This window comes from Panulirus ornatus, chromosome 73 (genome assembly GCF_036320965.1).
Source record: "Panulirus ornatus isolate Po-2019 chromosome 73, ASM3632096v1, whole genome shotgun sequence".
Taxonomy (NCBI): Eukaryota; Metazoa; Arthropoda; class Malacostraca; order Decapoda; family Palinuridae; genus Panulirus; species Panulirus ornatus.
The window spans coordinates 3,933,281-3,948,568 of NC_092296.1; the positions used below are offsets into that span (position 1 = coordinate 3,933,281).

Genomic DNA, 15,288 nt, shown 5'->3' on the forward strand with positions numbered 1-15,288 from the left:
AGGCATGAACTCCAAGGTGAGTGACAATAAAGACCTTGTCTGTGCATGAGTTACCAATATTTTTTGAGAGATTCTGTATATGCTATCCTGCTTTAACCCTTAAAGGACCAAGCCTGGAAATTTTGGGGGATCTCATGAAGTGGGGTTCATCAATACACCCAAACAATATTGAAGTCATCAATTATGAAGCAAAATTAAACACAGTCAGAGAAAAAGAAAAATCTGGTGTGTTATCCATATTTTTTGCAATACAGATATTCAAATATGACACAACACATGAGCTCAGCTTATCATGTTTGTTGGCTTTTGCAGTTTCATATATCTTTGTCTCTTTGCCACTGCCACCAATTTTTTAATTGATGCACAAAGTACTTTTCCCAGTGCTATTAATTCAACATAATTAGTGCCAAAAAAACTCTTGCTAAATAGCCACAAACTGATGTAGGGCATACACCAGTGCCATACTTTCCACCATAATATTATATGGGTAATTAAGACTCTAGGATTCTTTCATGAAGCTAATTGTAGTTAATTGTGACATAAGGCATCTATGCTTATCAGTGAAATGCACCTTTCATTTTAAATAACACTAGGAAAAAGCACCCCACAGAGATATGGCTTAGGTTCAGGGCATTGCACTATATGGATAACTATAACTCTAATATTCTTCTCAGTGCTAATTACATTTGCTTGTGACATAAGGCACCTCTACATATCAATAAAGCGTGCCTTCAAATTTAAATGAGGGCAGGAAGAAGCTCTCTGTACAAGCACAGCTTGGATCTCCATACCATAAAATATACAAGTATGGCCTGGGTTCTTTAGAGGTTAACTGCAGGATAAGACAACATGATACAGAGAAACAAAAAAATCTGACTAACTGCATGCATGACCAAATTACTGATTTGATTATGTAAGCCATCCAGAGTTTATATAAAATAAAGTAATTAGATCTTGCTGAAATTCAAACTACTGTTAGAGGAGCCTTTTCCCAAGCTTCAACTGTGGTAAAACTTACCCTCTCTAAGGAGGAATCCCTTGAACTGTCGAAATTTTCAGAAGTTATCATCCTTACTTCTGTATTTTCTATGTCAACAACTGGGACTCTTGGTTTTTTGTCTTCAACAGATTTCACAGTTTCTTCTTTATTCCCTTTTACCTGAATTACTTTAAAAGCCTCATTTTTCTGTCCTTTACCTAGGCAATAAGTGGGGATTAATTTATGATTATCACTAATATTACTACAATCACAACTAGTATATGAGATTTGGAGGGCATGATTAACCAAACTAAAGTCTGTGGACTGGCACATGAATGGGATGCCATCAGTCCTGCTTTCTTTATCATAAAATGAATCCTTTCCTACTGTTTGTTCTGACACTTCACTTTTACATAACGTATTTTCCTCACCTGTATCCTCCCAGTGCGATGATTTTTCTTCATTTTCAACAATACTGTTTTCTTCTCTTGTGTCAGCCATTTTTTCTGGTTTTTCATTATCAATACATGGCTTTGTCATACCTATTCTAGTACTCTCAACTTCACATGAAACTTCATTTAAGTTTTCTCTATTACTTTCTGTTGCTTTGTCTTTTATAATGGAAGTTACTGCTGTTTGATTATCTTTCTTATCTTGTGATAATGATGAACTTTCTGCTACTGCACTTTTCCTTTCAAGTTCCTCCAGAACTTGTAAAGTTGTGTCCTGTAGATTATCAATAGTCATGAAAACACAAAATTTGGAGTAGTAATCATAAACTGCAGTTAATACGAAGTCAAATTATGCTATTACCTCATTCAGTAAGCAAACGTCATAATTGTAAAAGCAGCATGACAAAAAGCAGGAAATTCTAATCAAAACTGAGAAATCCTTCATCAGCATAAGGGAACTTATATCAATATCACAATAAACATTAAAGCTACAGACAATTCACTTAATACTAACATATAAAATAAATACCAAAGTCTTTGCTTAATCATTAAGGCCCATTGGTGGAAAACTTACCCAAGCTTTCAAGGCCAAAAGTAATGCAATATTTATCAAGAGAACAGATGTATCAAAGCATGAAATAAGATTATAAACATAGAGGTATACTGCACAGCCATTCAATATAAATATGATGAAAAAAATCTAAAATGTACCTACGTATCTATTCATAGCCTTTCATTTCATTCTATTCACATGAAGTGGGTTCAAAGCTTGCAGTCTCTCAGTTCACTTACACATCTCAAATTAAGTCTAATGAGTTATGGTGAGAAAAGTCTTCCAAGCTAATAAATATTACCTAACTGTTTACTTTGCAAACTGATTCAACAAGTGAGACGAACATTTCCACTTGCATTTCCGTCCTTACACACAACATCCCTACTGTATAAAATTATAAATCAATCCCTTAGCACCCTAAAATACCAATCCTAGACAACTCATTACCTGCCTCTGTTAATTACTTTTGTGCTCTACCTCTCCTCATTGTACCTTCAACCAAAATATAAAACACCTTCACCATCCTCTTGTATATTCTAAATGGCTGTCAATCTTAAAAGCTTTCACCTCTGTCTTACAAATCTTATTCTCATTTCTTACTCTAACTTATCATGTACATCCAACTATTCTGCTATATTGAGCTTTTATTTACTGGGCTCTGTACAGATGAGAGAAATAAAAAAATAACTGCAATATAAACAAATGGAACAATTACCCTTATAACATTTAGAAGGGTCTGTTTGACATCAGACCCTGAGTATGTCCCTTCATCCAGAAATTGTGACTTGAGACTGCGGAACATGGTGTTCATAACCTTTTTCACAGTGCCTATGATTTCCTCTGGAGTTGCATTGGAATGGCTTGAAGCTGCTTTCTTCAACTTTTGGACAGTCTCTTCTAATATGGTTTTTTCAGCTGCTAGCTTCTGAAGCTGTAACTATAAATGTTTACTTCAAAATATCTTATAAAGAATAGACTAACAAAACTCATCTTTTACACTTAAACAGTACTGATAAAGCAGAGTTCTGAAAATTGACACTTCCTTATGTATTTGGGCAACAAGTGAAATAAAGACAAAAATGGTTATAGACTGCCCAAGTAACAGCTAACATAAATCCAATTAAACATGATTTCATACTACCAAAGAGAGTTGTCAACTTAAAACCTACCAGCTTCTGGTCGATTACAAATCATGACACAAGCTGACTTGAATCTCTTATTCTAGACACTCAAGTACCTTGCCTATCTAAAAGTTAACTCTATACATCTCGCTGACATTTTCATTGCACACCCATCAATCCTAATATTTATAAAGCTGTCTACATTCAAAAGAGTACTGGCTTCCCTTATCATCCTTTCCTTAACTAGTAGTGTTAGGTTTGCAAAAGGATATTTCTACAGTCTAATTTAACCCTTTCAGGACTATTGTCACAACACAAATGTTTGCATGGTGTGTATTTAAGTGTTCTAAATGAACCTCCACACATTCTGGGACATATTTTCCCATTCAGGCTTGAAGGATCCCATGCTTCTTTTACTAACTGAGGGGATGTACAGATGCCAGATGTCACCCAAAACTCTCCTTAACATGCAGATATATATACAGTTTTAAGTTATCCAAAAATAACTAGTGGAAAGATACCTCATGCTTCTCTTAAACATCTCTTTCCTAGGATATAGGTGTTATTAATAAATTTTACCTTTACGAAAAGTGATTCAAAGAACTCCTACACCCCAATATTCTGATATTCCTAATGAACTGAAGGAACTCGTAATATAAACTACTACCATGCAGCACCTGTTTGAATATCCCATTACTATGTAAATAAGCTGTAGTTTATAATTTCATACAAAATGAGGTGTTAGATGAGTCTGATCCCTGAGAGTCCAATTTATGAAAGTTATACATATGAGAATTATTTGATACACTTGATTGAACTGAACATAGTAAATCGTAAATTGGTTAACCTATCAGAGTCACAAAGTGATGTAGGAGACACAGTATTCACTTAACACACATGAAAATCAACTTCACATGGATAAGTACTGTATCACACAGAAGACTGTAATGTAGTCCATCTTCAGAGGTATACAAAGAAAAAACACCGAAGTCTTTGCCTCAAGCTTAGATAAAGGAATAAGCTAATCACTATTCCCTGAGAGGTTATGACAGATTCTGTATCAATGAGATCTGGAAAGGTAAGACGTGAACGAAGATATGAATATGTGAGAGTCATCAGATGAGGAAATCTCCAGGAATTAATTCACTCAAGGGTAGTTTCCTCATACCTTGTGTGACCACAAATGAAACTCTCCTTGTGCTAATTGTGTGGTTACATTCTCTCAGCACAGGGGTCTTTTTTGAGTCCCTTAACTGTGCTCAGGTGTAATATCTCAGGTCTAGGACTACCTTTAGAGAGACCTACTCCTTCAAAAACTTAGAAAGGAGGGTGTCTACCTTGATGTCTGCTACATGTGTATGCCAATATTAGAGGTTTTGGGCTCCCATTAGGTGTGTCCTAATCAGAGGTTACAAAGTAAAGGCTGTCCTAATCTGCAGGCATGACCACTGTAACAGATTTAGAGCTGCACACAACTGAGTTTGAGAAAGACAACAACAATGTACCCCTACAGACCACAATACATTATTCCTCTGTGTCAAAAGGTTTTTTGTAACGGACATATAAATCTATAGACTGAAGCATGTCAGCATATCTTCTGATCAAATGAAAGGGATATACCCACAAAAGAAAATCATCCCAATCATGCAACCGAAAATGAATTCTAGTAATTACTATTGGGTCACTGACCTCACTTCTGTTCCTGGTATGGTCCCTCTCTTCCTCCATTTCAGAGCAGCGGGTACGTAACTGTAAAACTTCCTCCTGCAACTGTTGGGAAAAATTCTACTTTCTTATCAACATGAAAGGCAATAAGATACTTATGAAATTCTGAATAAAAGTAAACAGGAGCCTCTATAGTGGAAAAGCACATTTCAATGTCAACCCATCCTCTTACCAAAGTACGTTCTCAAATCATCAATTCTTTAATGCAGTTCTGAAATGCATACATGTAGACAATCATGCTGGTAATAAAAAAGGGGTGCAACACAGATGGTTCCACAATTAAGATACCGGAGTTACAGGGAAAGGCTAAATTCCTTAAATGTGATCATTATGCAAAAGAATTCATTGGAGTTCACCAATTATGGAAACTTTTGCCATGGCCACCCCCTTGAGGGAATTCCTGAAGGGAATGGGCATCAGAGATATAGATAGATTGATATATAGATTGCATAAGAGAGAAGATTAACTTGTAACCTGATCACAACCTTCAAGTTTTAAAATCAGTGTGATGAGGTGGAGAGGACACAGTTCTTCAAAAGATGCAGGGATTAGACAACTAAAGCCTTCATATGAAATCTAAAAATAAACTTCCAGAGTGGATGAATGGAATAGACTGAATGTGAACATAATACTTGTAGACAGCATACATAAGATTAAAATGTTGTATGATAGCAGAGAATGCTCAAAACATGGTACCATAAGACCATATAATCCCCTCCCCACAGATTGCAATTAATTAATTACATAAACACACACACACACACACACACACACACACCCAGGCAAATCATAATCACGATATTTGTGTAAGTGGCCAGCGATGATAAAAACTTACATCAACCTAACAGGCAAATTGGTAACGAGATGAAAATCATTCTTTCAAGCCAGGAGAAAAAGAGAACTGTCAGGTTGTTAAGTCATATACAAAGCATAAATTCCAAAAAGTACATGTGAAATGAGGAGATTACTATATGTGTTTTAAAACATGAACATGTAGCACTAAACTGATGGGAATATCAACTTACATCAACTCAGAGCAATTCACCTTCTGACAGATGCTTCATGTGCTGCTTGAATGTTTGTTCAGTACCTACGAAGTATCTGATAAGGAATATCGATGAGACTGAAGTAAAACTATTCTGTTTATCTAAAAATTCCAACAAAATTTCCATCTGCTTATTCTGGCATATCCAAGGGCAACTATACACATTTCAAAACTACCTCTTTGACTATGGACGACTGCATCACAAGAGCCTTCTCTTGTTCACCATCAAACTGCTTTATATCACTCCCCTTTTTGTTGTTCAGTTCCTTTTCCTGAGAAGCACAGAAAATTCAGTAAAAGCAATTTTTAACAGAACTTGGACATAACTCTAACATTATGTTGCACACAAAAAATATAAGTAAACAATACTACATAATAATCAAGAGGGATTTATTACATTTTTTACTGAGTAATACTACATAAATTCCAACTGCATGGAGAGACAACCTGAATCTACCTTACTGTCATATATTTCAAAGAAATTATTATAATACAGACATATTCAATAATCTTTCATACCTCCAGCACCTGTTGTGTTAATGATTCAAGTTTAGTTTCTGTTGCTTCAGCTTGACTTTTAAGCCTCTCACATTCAGTGAGAGCAACTTGAAGCTGTTCTTCTAAAACTGTCTTCTTACTTGACATTACTGTTAAGTCTTTTCGTAGTCCCTCTTTACCTTGTTCAGATGTATCAAGTAAATGTTTTAAATTGTCTCTCTCCGTTTGCAGAGTTTGTAGACTTTCTTCAAGTCTCTCCTTTTCAGGACTTAAATGTTTCTGAGATGATGCATCTGCCTCTTGCCTAGCAGTTTGTTGTACGTGCATTTCAGTCTTTAGACTATGAATTTCCCTATGCTGGGTTTCTAGGCTCTCCTTGGACTGACATAACTCATTCTGTAATAAAACAGTGGTGCTAGTGCCATTCTACCATAGACATTACCTAAATATGATTCAGTCTTACATAATATATAAATTCTAAATCATTAATGATCTTACCAGAAATATATCCACATAACTATAATGCATCATCTAATTCTGAACATGAATCTGAGTAAAATACATAACTACAGTTCAATAGACATATGCATAGAATATGTGTATATCTAAACAAAAAAGAAATATCCTTTACAAAAAACTCGTGTACTCTACCCTAAAGTATGCCTTACCTGCCTGGTCACCCATACTCTCATGAGCAAATATATAAATGCTGCAAACTACAAAAAACAGAGGAATCTATATAATAAATGGCTGCTAGCACCTAAAAACACTTAACATCCACACAGTGAAATAAGGATCCTCCACATACAACCTCAATGAGCTCGGCACTCAATTCTTTGCAACTGCATTAGGCCACTCCTATCCAAACCACTTCATGACTAATTACCAACCACAAGCAGAAAAAAGTATAAAAGAAAGAGACAGGAGGTCAAGAGAAAGGTGCAAGAGGTGAAAAAAAGGGCAAATGAGAGTTGGGGTGAGAGACTATCAGTAAATTTTAGGGAGAATAAAAAGATGTTCTGGAAGGAGGTAAATAGGGTGCGTAAGACAAGGGAGCAAATGGGAACTTCAGTGAAGGGCGTAAATGGGGAGGTGATAACAAGTAGTGGTGATGTGAGAAGGAGATGGAATGAGTATTTTGAAGGTTTGTTGAATGTGTCTGATGACAGAGTGGCAGATATAGGGTGTTTTGGTCGTGGTGGTGTGCAAAGTGAGAGGGTTAGGGAAAATGATTTGGTAAACAGAGAAGAGGTAGTAAAAGCTTTGCGGAAGATGAAAGCCGGCAAGGCAGCAGGTTTGGATGGTATTGCAGTGGAATTTATTAAAAAAGGGGGTGACTGTATTGTTGACTGGTTGGTAAGGTTATTTAATGTATGTATGACTCATGGTGAGGTGCCTGAGGATTGGCGGAATGCGTGCATAGTGCCATTGTACAAAGGCAAAGGGGATAAGAGTGAGTGCTCAAATTACAGAGGTATAAGTTTGTTGAGTATTCCTGGTAAACTATATGGGAGGGTATTGATTGAGAGGGTGAAGGCATGTACAGAGCATCAGATTGGGGAAGAGCAGTGCGGTTTCAGAAGTGGTAGAGGATGTGTGGATCAGGTGTTTGCTTTGAAGAATGTATGTGAGAAATACTTAGAAAAGCAAATGGATTTGTATGTAGCATTTATGGATCTGGAGAAGGCATATGATAGAGTTGATAGAGATGCTCTGTGGAAGGTATTAAGAATATATGGTGTGGGAGGCAAGTTGTTAGAAGCAGTGAAAAGTTTTTATCGAGGATGTAAGGCATGTGTACGTGTAGGAAGAGAGGAAAGTGATTGGTTCTCAGTGAATGTAGGTTTGCGGCAGGGGTGTGTGATGTCTCCATGGTTGTTTAATTTGTTTATGGATGGGGTTGTTAGGGAGGTAAATGCAAGAGTCCTGGAAAGAGGGGCAAGTATGAAGTCTGTTGGGGATGAGAGAGCTTGGGAAGTGAGTCAGTTGTTGTTCGCTGATGATACAGCGCTGGTGGCTGATTCATGTGAGAAACTGCAGAAGCTGGTGACTGAGTTTGGTAAAGTGTGTGGAAGAAGAAAGTTAAGAGTAAATGTGAATAAGAGCAAGGTTATTAGGTACAGTAGGGTTGAGGGTCAAGTCAATTGGGAGGTGAGTTTGAATGGAGAAAAACTGGAGGAAGTGAAGTGTTTTAGATATCTGGGAGTGGATCTGTCAGCGGATGGAACCATGGAAGCGGAAGTGGATCATAGGGTGGGGGAGGGGGCGAAAATTTTGGGAGCCTTGAAAAATGTGTGGAAGTCGAGAACATTATCTCGGAAAGCAAAAATGGGTATGTTTGAAGGAATAGTGGTTCCAACAATGTTGTATGGTTGCGAGGCGTGGGCTATGGATAGAGTTGTGCGCAGGAGGATGGATGTGCTGGAAATGAGATGTTTGAGGACAATGTGTGGTGTGAGGTGGTTTGATCGAGTAAGTAACGTAAGGGTAAGAGAGATGTGTGGAAATAAAAAGAGCGTGGTTGAGAGAGCAGAAGAGGGTGTTTTGAAATGGTTTGGGCACATGGAGAGAATGAGTGAGGAAAGATTGACCAAGAGGATATATGTGTCGGAGGTGGAGGGAACGAGGAGAAGAGGGAGACCAAATTGGAGGTGGAAAGATGGAGTGAAAAAGATTTTGTGTGATCGGGGCCTGAACATGCAGGAGGGTGAAAGGAGGGCAAGGAATAGAGTGAATTGGAGCGATGTGGTATACAGGGGTTGACGTGCTGTCAGTGGATTGAATCAAGGCATGTGAAGCGTCTGGGGTAAACCATGGAAAGCTGTGTAGGTATGTATATTTGCGTGTGTGGACGTGTGTATGTACGTGTGTATGGGGGTTGGGCCATTTCTTTCGTCTGTTTCCTCGCGCTACCTCGCAAACGCGGGAGACAGCGACAAAGTATAAAAAAAAAAAAAAAAAAAAAAAAAAGCAGAAAAAAGTGTTAGCCCTGCCTCTCACTTCAGCAACCTCTACTCACAGATCCTCCGACTCCTAACAAACATAACACTGACAAAATACATACAAAAATTGACCCAACAAACACTAAATTCCTAACACAGTTTTAAATAGCATACCACCAAACATACACTCCCTAGACAAACAAACACAAGTCACTCTTGCCTGTCCATACCCTGGATATCATCCATCCCTACAATACTATACTACAAATACCAATTTCATACATCCCAAGACTCTCCACGCAATTAACACAGAGAAGACACCAATCATTTCCAGCTCAGTTACCCTAAACTCTCCCCACATAGGCATATACCACTATACTTTATGATCTGTGATCTACCCAGTGGATATGGCTTGCTTAATGAGGTTCTAAAGGGCGTCTTTTTTTCTTTCATATCAACTGCCAGTAAGTATTACAAAGGCATTTGGTTTGTTTGAACCCTCTGGGTTGATGTCTGTGATGTGGAGACTGCATGTCATGTGTGTGTCATATGTGGAGCACTAAACAGTGAATACAAGATGACTAACCTTCAATACATTTAACTGATGCTGGGCAGTAGAAAGTTCAGCAGTGATCTTGGCTTTCTCTTCTCGGAGACTGAGAACCTCTGATAAGCTTACACTTGTGCTTGCTTCCTGTGTTTGTTGTCTTGCTACCAACATATCTGTCTTTTCTTCTAATAGCCTGTGATGAGTATTATATATATTTTCTAATATTTCTAAGAAGGATGTCATCTTTTTATGTATCCATCTGTTTATGCATATCAAACATGTTATATCCCACACTTACAAAAAATCTTTAATACCTATCTTCCTATCCTTTAACAAGCGGCAGCTGAATACAATAAACATTATACGGCTAATAGAAAATAAATAAGCTAGATATGTATACATTTGTTTATGCAAATCAGCTGCACTCTTTCACACAATTGCAACAGTAACATACATAAATCCAATACCCCGTTGCAGCATCTACAAATTTCTGTTTGCATCCCCTAAGCAGATGCCTTCATTTAAAGCAGAATGTTCGAGTAGAATAATCTCCAAAAATTAAATTTTCTGCACATTCAGATCTAAGGTCAATTTCAAAACCAAGAAAATCCTAAACTCTGATTATCATTAGTTGGCCAGGTTAGAAAAATATGTACATCTCTTTAGGTTGATTGGATGGTTGTACACAGTTTAAATCTATCAACTGCCAGAGTCATAAAGGCTGTTAATGTCAAGTTAAAACCACCAACTGAAAAATCTTGAACATCTTCATTAAAAATAATCCTAAGACCACATCCATACTCACTATGTATGTGGCTGGCTCATCCTCTTTAAGGTGAACTCATAGAATGTTTGTTCTGTACTCTTAAAACTTACCCTTAAGGAGATGCCATGGAAATATATCTACTAGCAATAATCTGGATTAAATATAAAAATTTTTTCCTTCTTTAAAATCAATCTTTTGATAAGGGCTAAAATCAAAAACAAAAAAGTCTTACAAGTTATGGGTTGATTTGGAAACTCACTTTTGATTCTTCTGAAGCAGCTGTGTCACTGAATCATTAAGTGAAATAATCTTTTTCTCTTTATCATCTAACTTAGTTTTCATTTCATCATTTTCATTAACTATTGAAGTGATCTGTGTCAAAAGACCATGAGGGTCTGCACTAACAACTGAGTTATGGAAGTACTGTTCTTGGTGTGGATGCATCATTCTCAAAGGCACAACACCAGAATGGCCAAAAGTTCCACCATACTGTTGCTGCTGCTCCTTGGTCTCAATCTAGAATAGAATTTAAACGAATAGCTACTATTGGATTTATCAAAAAAATCTTCATTATCAAATTTCCTATACTCAGTAAATTGGTGATTTACTACAGAGATACATGCAGCAGGTAGTCATGGTAGAAGAAGCCAAATTGCATGTGCAAGCACTTGAAAGATATAATCATACATCATATGTCCTAATTACAGGAAATGTCTCAAGACATATAAACACGAGGAGGAAGAAAAAAAGACACAAGAAATGACAGATATAAGTACAAATAAGTAAAACAGCAAAAAATGAAAGGAGGAAATACTATAGCAGATCTCCAGTCTGAGTATCCATAATAAGTGTACATGCATGTGCACTTAACCCATTCACTGTTGCCATTACATACATGTCACCATATCTAATTTCTATTCAATGTAACCATGGTCTATATGATAAAAATTCTTAAACCATCCACCTCTACCTTAAGGCATAATATACAGCCATCAATATTTGTAGCAGAACAACTGAGAATCAAGAATTAATGTATATCCCACAGAAACTAAAAAGGGATTCAAACTTCATGAAGCAAGTAACTCTTCAAGAAATGGTTAAGAAAACTTTAAAGCATTATACATGTCCAAGAAATGCAACTCTGACATATTCAGAGCCCATTCCTGGCACATCATGTTACCAAGATAGAGATATACTCCAAGGAATGGCCATGCACATAATACTAGCTTCTTTGACAGGTAAAATGCAAGACTTGTTTCCTATTTCTCCTGCTGCCTGTGTCTTCATCTTTTATGAAATCACTAAATGCTTTCTTAGCCCGTATTACACTTGCTAAATCAGAGACATGGCTGAATATCTTGTCAATACAATAACTAATATTATAAATGTTTTATACATTTTTACATATATCAAAAAAAACATACAACATGTATAAAACCACCACATTTGAAGTTAAAAATGCTTGAATCTCATTCTGGTCCAACTAGTAAGACTGGTATATATGACTCAAAAATATCATTTGAAAACTGTTCAGTATTAAGAAATCAGACTGGAGATCATCCACCTGTATTTGAATGATTATTCTAAGGTTCAGAGTATATAGCAGACAACCAAACTGCTTTGCACTATGAATGAGAGAAAAAAAAAATCAGCTCTGAAGCATAGAAAAGCCTTTCTCTACAAAGACAAATAAGTTAACCACAGGCTGGCTCAAGTTGGTTAACATGAATTAGCACCTTTGTTCCCTGCAGCATGTCACAGTTATTGGGAGTGAAATAAAAAATGTGAAAAATCATGTTGCAAATATATCAAGAAATATCTGTATGAAGTTCCAGTGCCAAAGATGGAATTTCCAAGCTGTAAGCCCGCTAAATTTCCAGATTAAATATCTTTTATGAGAGGCATAATATTCAAACTAGACACATGGATCTTATGCCATTCAATTCTTTAGATGCTTGGAAACATGTCTAAAAGGTTTCATGGCCAAACATTAGATTTTCTTCAATCTAAGAGGTAAACATTTTCATAGGTTTCATAACTCCAGCAAAATCCAAGTCAAAGCTGTGGGTCTCATGCCAGTCAATCCATTCACAGGTTCCTCTAAATAATCTGGTTTAGTGAAAAAACCAAAGTTTTCATGAGATAGACATTCCTCTCCCCTGGTTCAAATTCTGGGATCCCCCTTATCAAATGGGTTTCAACTGCTTAACTTATGATGGTTTCAATTTTGGAAATGGCTGTCCAGGAATGTAACACAAACACAAGTTTTTGTAATACCTGCACAAGATGGGAAAAATAACCAACACTGTGGTATAGGACAAGTGGGTCTAGTTATGAACTAGGATTGAAAGAACTGATAAGGAGGACTGCTTTGGACTAAACTCTGTCAAGCATGTGAAGTTAGACTCTCCCCAGATGTAAGAGGGGCACTTCATACAAGAATAAATTGATCCTCTGCATAATTCAAGCAACTGTTTACAAGAGAAGAAATTTTGGAATTTAAAGAAGACTCCTAGCTTAAAGGCTGTGTAATGGGAGTTGTCAAAACAAGTCAGATGTTACAGTGACACTAAGTACTGTATGTTTTTGTTATGAGTGGTGGAATTACAAAGCTATCAAAGACAACAATAAGGCTGTGAGAGGCTTTATAGCATTACTGTATATTAATATCATGGAAAACATGTTTACATTTTCTTATTACCATATTACCTTGTTCATAAGACTGTCAATCTTATCTGATATCTTGGAAACAATGATCTTCAGCTCAGTGTTCTGTGACCTGGTCTCAGAAAATAAGAGAGGTAGAGTTGGGTCAGAAGCAGGAGGAAGCTGTTGTGACACAACACCATGGGGTCCCGATGGACCTGAAGCAGCTGTTGAGTACCCAGCAGGCTATAATACAGGAAAATTCAAGTGAAATCCCATATCATATTAAGTTAAAATAACAAACTGTCAAACAGATGAACACTGTAAAGCTTATGGCAGGGCAGTTAACATCAGAATTATATTTCAAAAGTAATTTCATCAATAAAAGCTGTTCACTTTTTAAACGATGGTTATATACATGATAAATTACTTTGAAACCAAGCTGCTACCAAAATGTTACCGAGAAAAGATTCCCTTGAAATATAACTCATCAAAGACTTACCAAAATTCCAGGCTGTTGCCAAGAAGATTGATATACCACGAGAGGCTGTGTGTGAGACGACAGGTGAGGAGGTCGTGGAGCTGGCTCTGGTCTCTGGGAGTCAGAGCGAGCTGATGAGGCTCTGGACCTAATGGCTGGGGTTGCTGCTAATTCTTCTACTGACCCACTATTATGCCTAAGGTTTTTTCTTCTTGAGATTTCTTCCTGTAAATCAAATCTTGGAACATTAGTGAAAAATAAATGAGATTAGTCTCTGTGCTAATAAAATTCAAAGACATTTCCATCCCTCTCTGTACAATATTAAAAAAAAAAAATCAAGACCCTTTCTATACCAGAACAATCAAACAAATGAAAAAATGAACTACAAATGGTTAAACTCCTTCTTAAGTGTACTGAGCTTATCAAAAGATCATTCAGCATTAAACACACAGCAGATGAATTCCTTCTTGTTGCATAAATATTTCTAGACCTAAACTCTTCAGCAAAAGAGAAGAACCATCTTTAAATCCTACAGAAACCCACCTTTACAAGAGTGTTGCCAAGTATTAACTACAAAATGATTTGCAAATCATTGTGATCAGTTGCCTTGTTATCAATGCTACAATTCATGGGTAACTCCCTGGATCCTTTCAGGGAATAAAATGAGTACTTTTACATATCAAAAACAAATTACAGTTGTGTGTGCCAGCCATGTTTGTGAACACATGCACTGACACTCTCTCCTCCTTTGCTTACGTCACATCAAATACTGAATGTTGAACCACTGCAGTGACCATGTTTCTCATCAGGCAACTGTAGGAGAGTTCAGTCTCATCTGCACTGTAAATCTGTTCTGGAGTAAGATTTCTATCTTTCATTAACTTAGAAAACTCATCAACATACCATTCAACAGCCTCAGTGTCGACTGAGTGTTGCTCACCATAACTTTTCAGGTTGGATGCCATAATGCAACTTTAATCTACACAACCATCGATTTGAAAAGTCACAAGCCTCACTAATTTTCAATTCCTGTTGAAATTCTTTGGCCTTTGCACAAAAAAGTAACCTAAGAAGAAATACACCTCCACTATGGCTTTGTTCAACCATTCATCCAAAAGCCTATCAAGGCCAGTCAATCAAATCTTATACATCACTTTCCAATTATTGGTGTTCATATTGGATTCACTTTGAACTTCAATAGCTCTTCAAGATGCCTTTTTATATCCTAGGTAGCTGTGTTACCAACAGCATTAGACTCCTTCAACCCATGAGCCAATAAACACTTACCTAATTTCTTTAAATTTCCACTTTCTGAAAAATGGTATGCATAATATGCCTTCTCTTTATGACACTACACCCAACACTATCACTCATCCCCTTTGTAGAAGATATCATAAGGGCAGAATCTACGAAAATAATAAAAAAAATAAGGAAAACATGGACTTTATAATCAGGTATTCAGGCATCAAAATGGACATTATAATCAGGTATTCAGGCATCAGAATATGTCTCGCTAGCAAGTGTTAAATA

At 36.8% G+C, this 15,288-nt stretch overlaps 1 protein-coding gene across 7 annotated transcripts in view; it reads right to left on the bottom strand.

Moving 5' to 3' along the window:
- Positions 1 to 15,288, bottom strand: part of LOC139748366 (FK506-binding protein 15-like) — a 35,523-nt gene that overhangs the window by 7,955 nt on the left and 12,280 nt on the right. For 2 of the 7 annotated variants that reach the window (XM_071661463.1, XM_071661467.1), the window contains exons 9-17: positions 13,780 to 13,983; positions 13,341 to 13,523; positions 10,891 to 11,147; positions 9,902 to 10,058; positions 6,395 to 6,769; positions 6,052 to 6,147; positions 4,795 to 4,890; positions 2,700 to 2,921; positions 1,019 to 1,705 (exon numbers count right to left, since the gene is read on the bottom strand). In XM_071661463.1, the coding sequence (XP_071517564.1) occupies positions 1,019 to 1,705; positions 2,700 to 2,921; positions 4,795 to 4,890; positions 6,052 to 6,147; positions 6,395 to 6,769; positions 9,902 to 10,058; positions 10,891 to 11,147; positions 13,341 to 13,523; positions 13,780 to 13,983 (2,277 nt within the window). The remainder of the gene's footprint in view (positions 1 to 1,018; positions 1,706 to 2,699; positions 2,922 to 4,794; positions 4,891 to 6,051; positions 6,148 to 6,394; positions 6,770 to 9,901; positions 10,059 to 10,890; positions 11,148 to 13,340; positions 13,524 to 13,779; positions 13,984 to 15,288) is intronic. The other 5 variants (XM_071661464.1, XM_071661466.1, XM_071661465.1 and 2 more) reach the window with 5 other exon arrangements.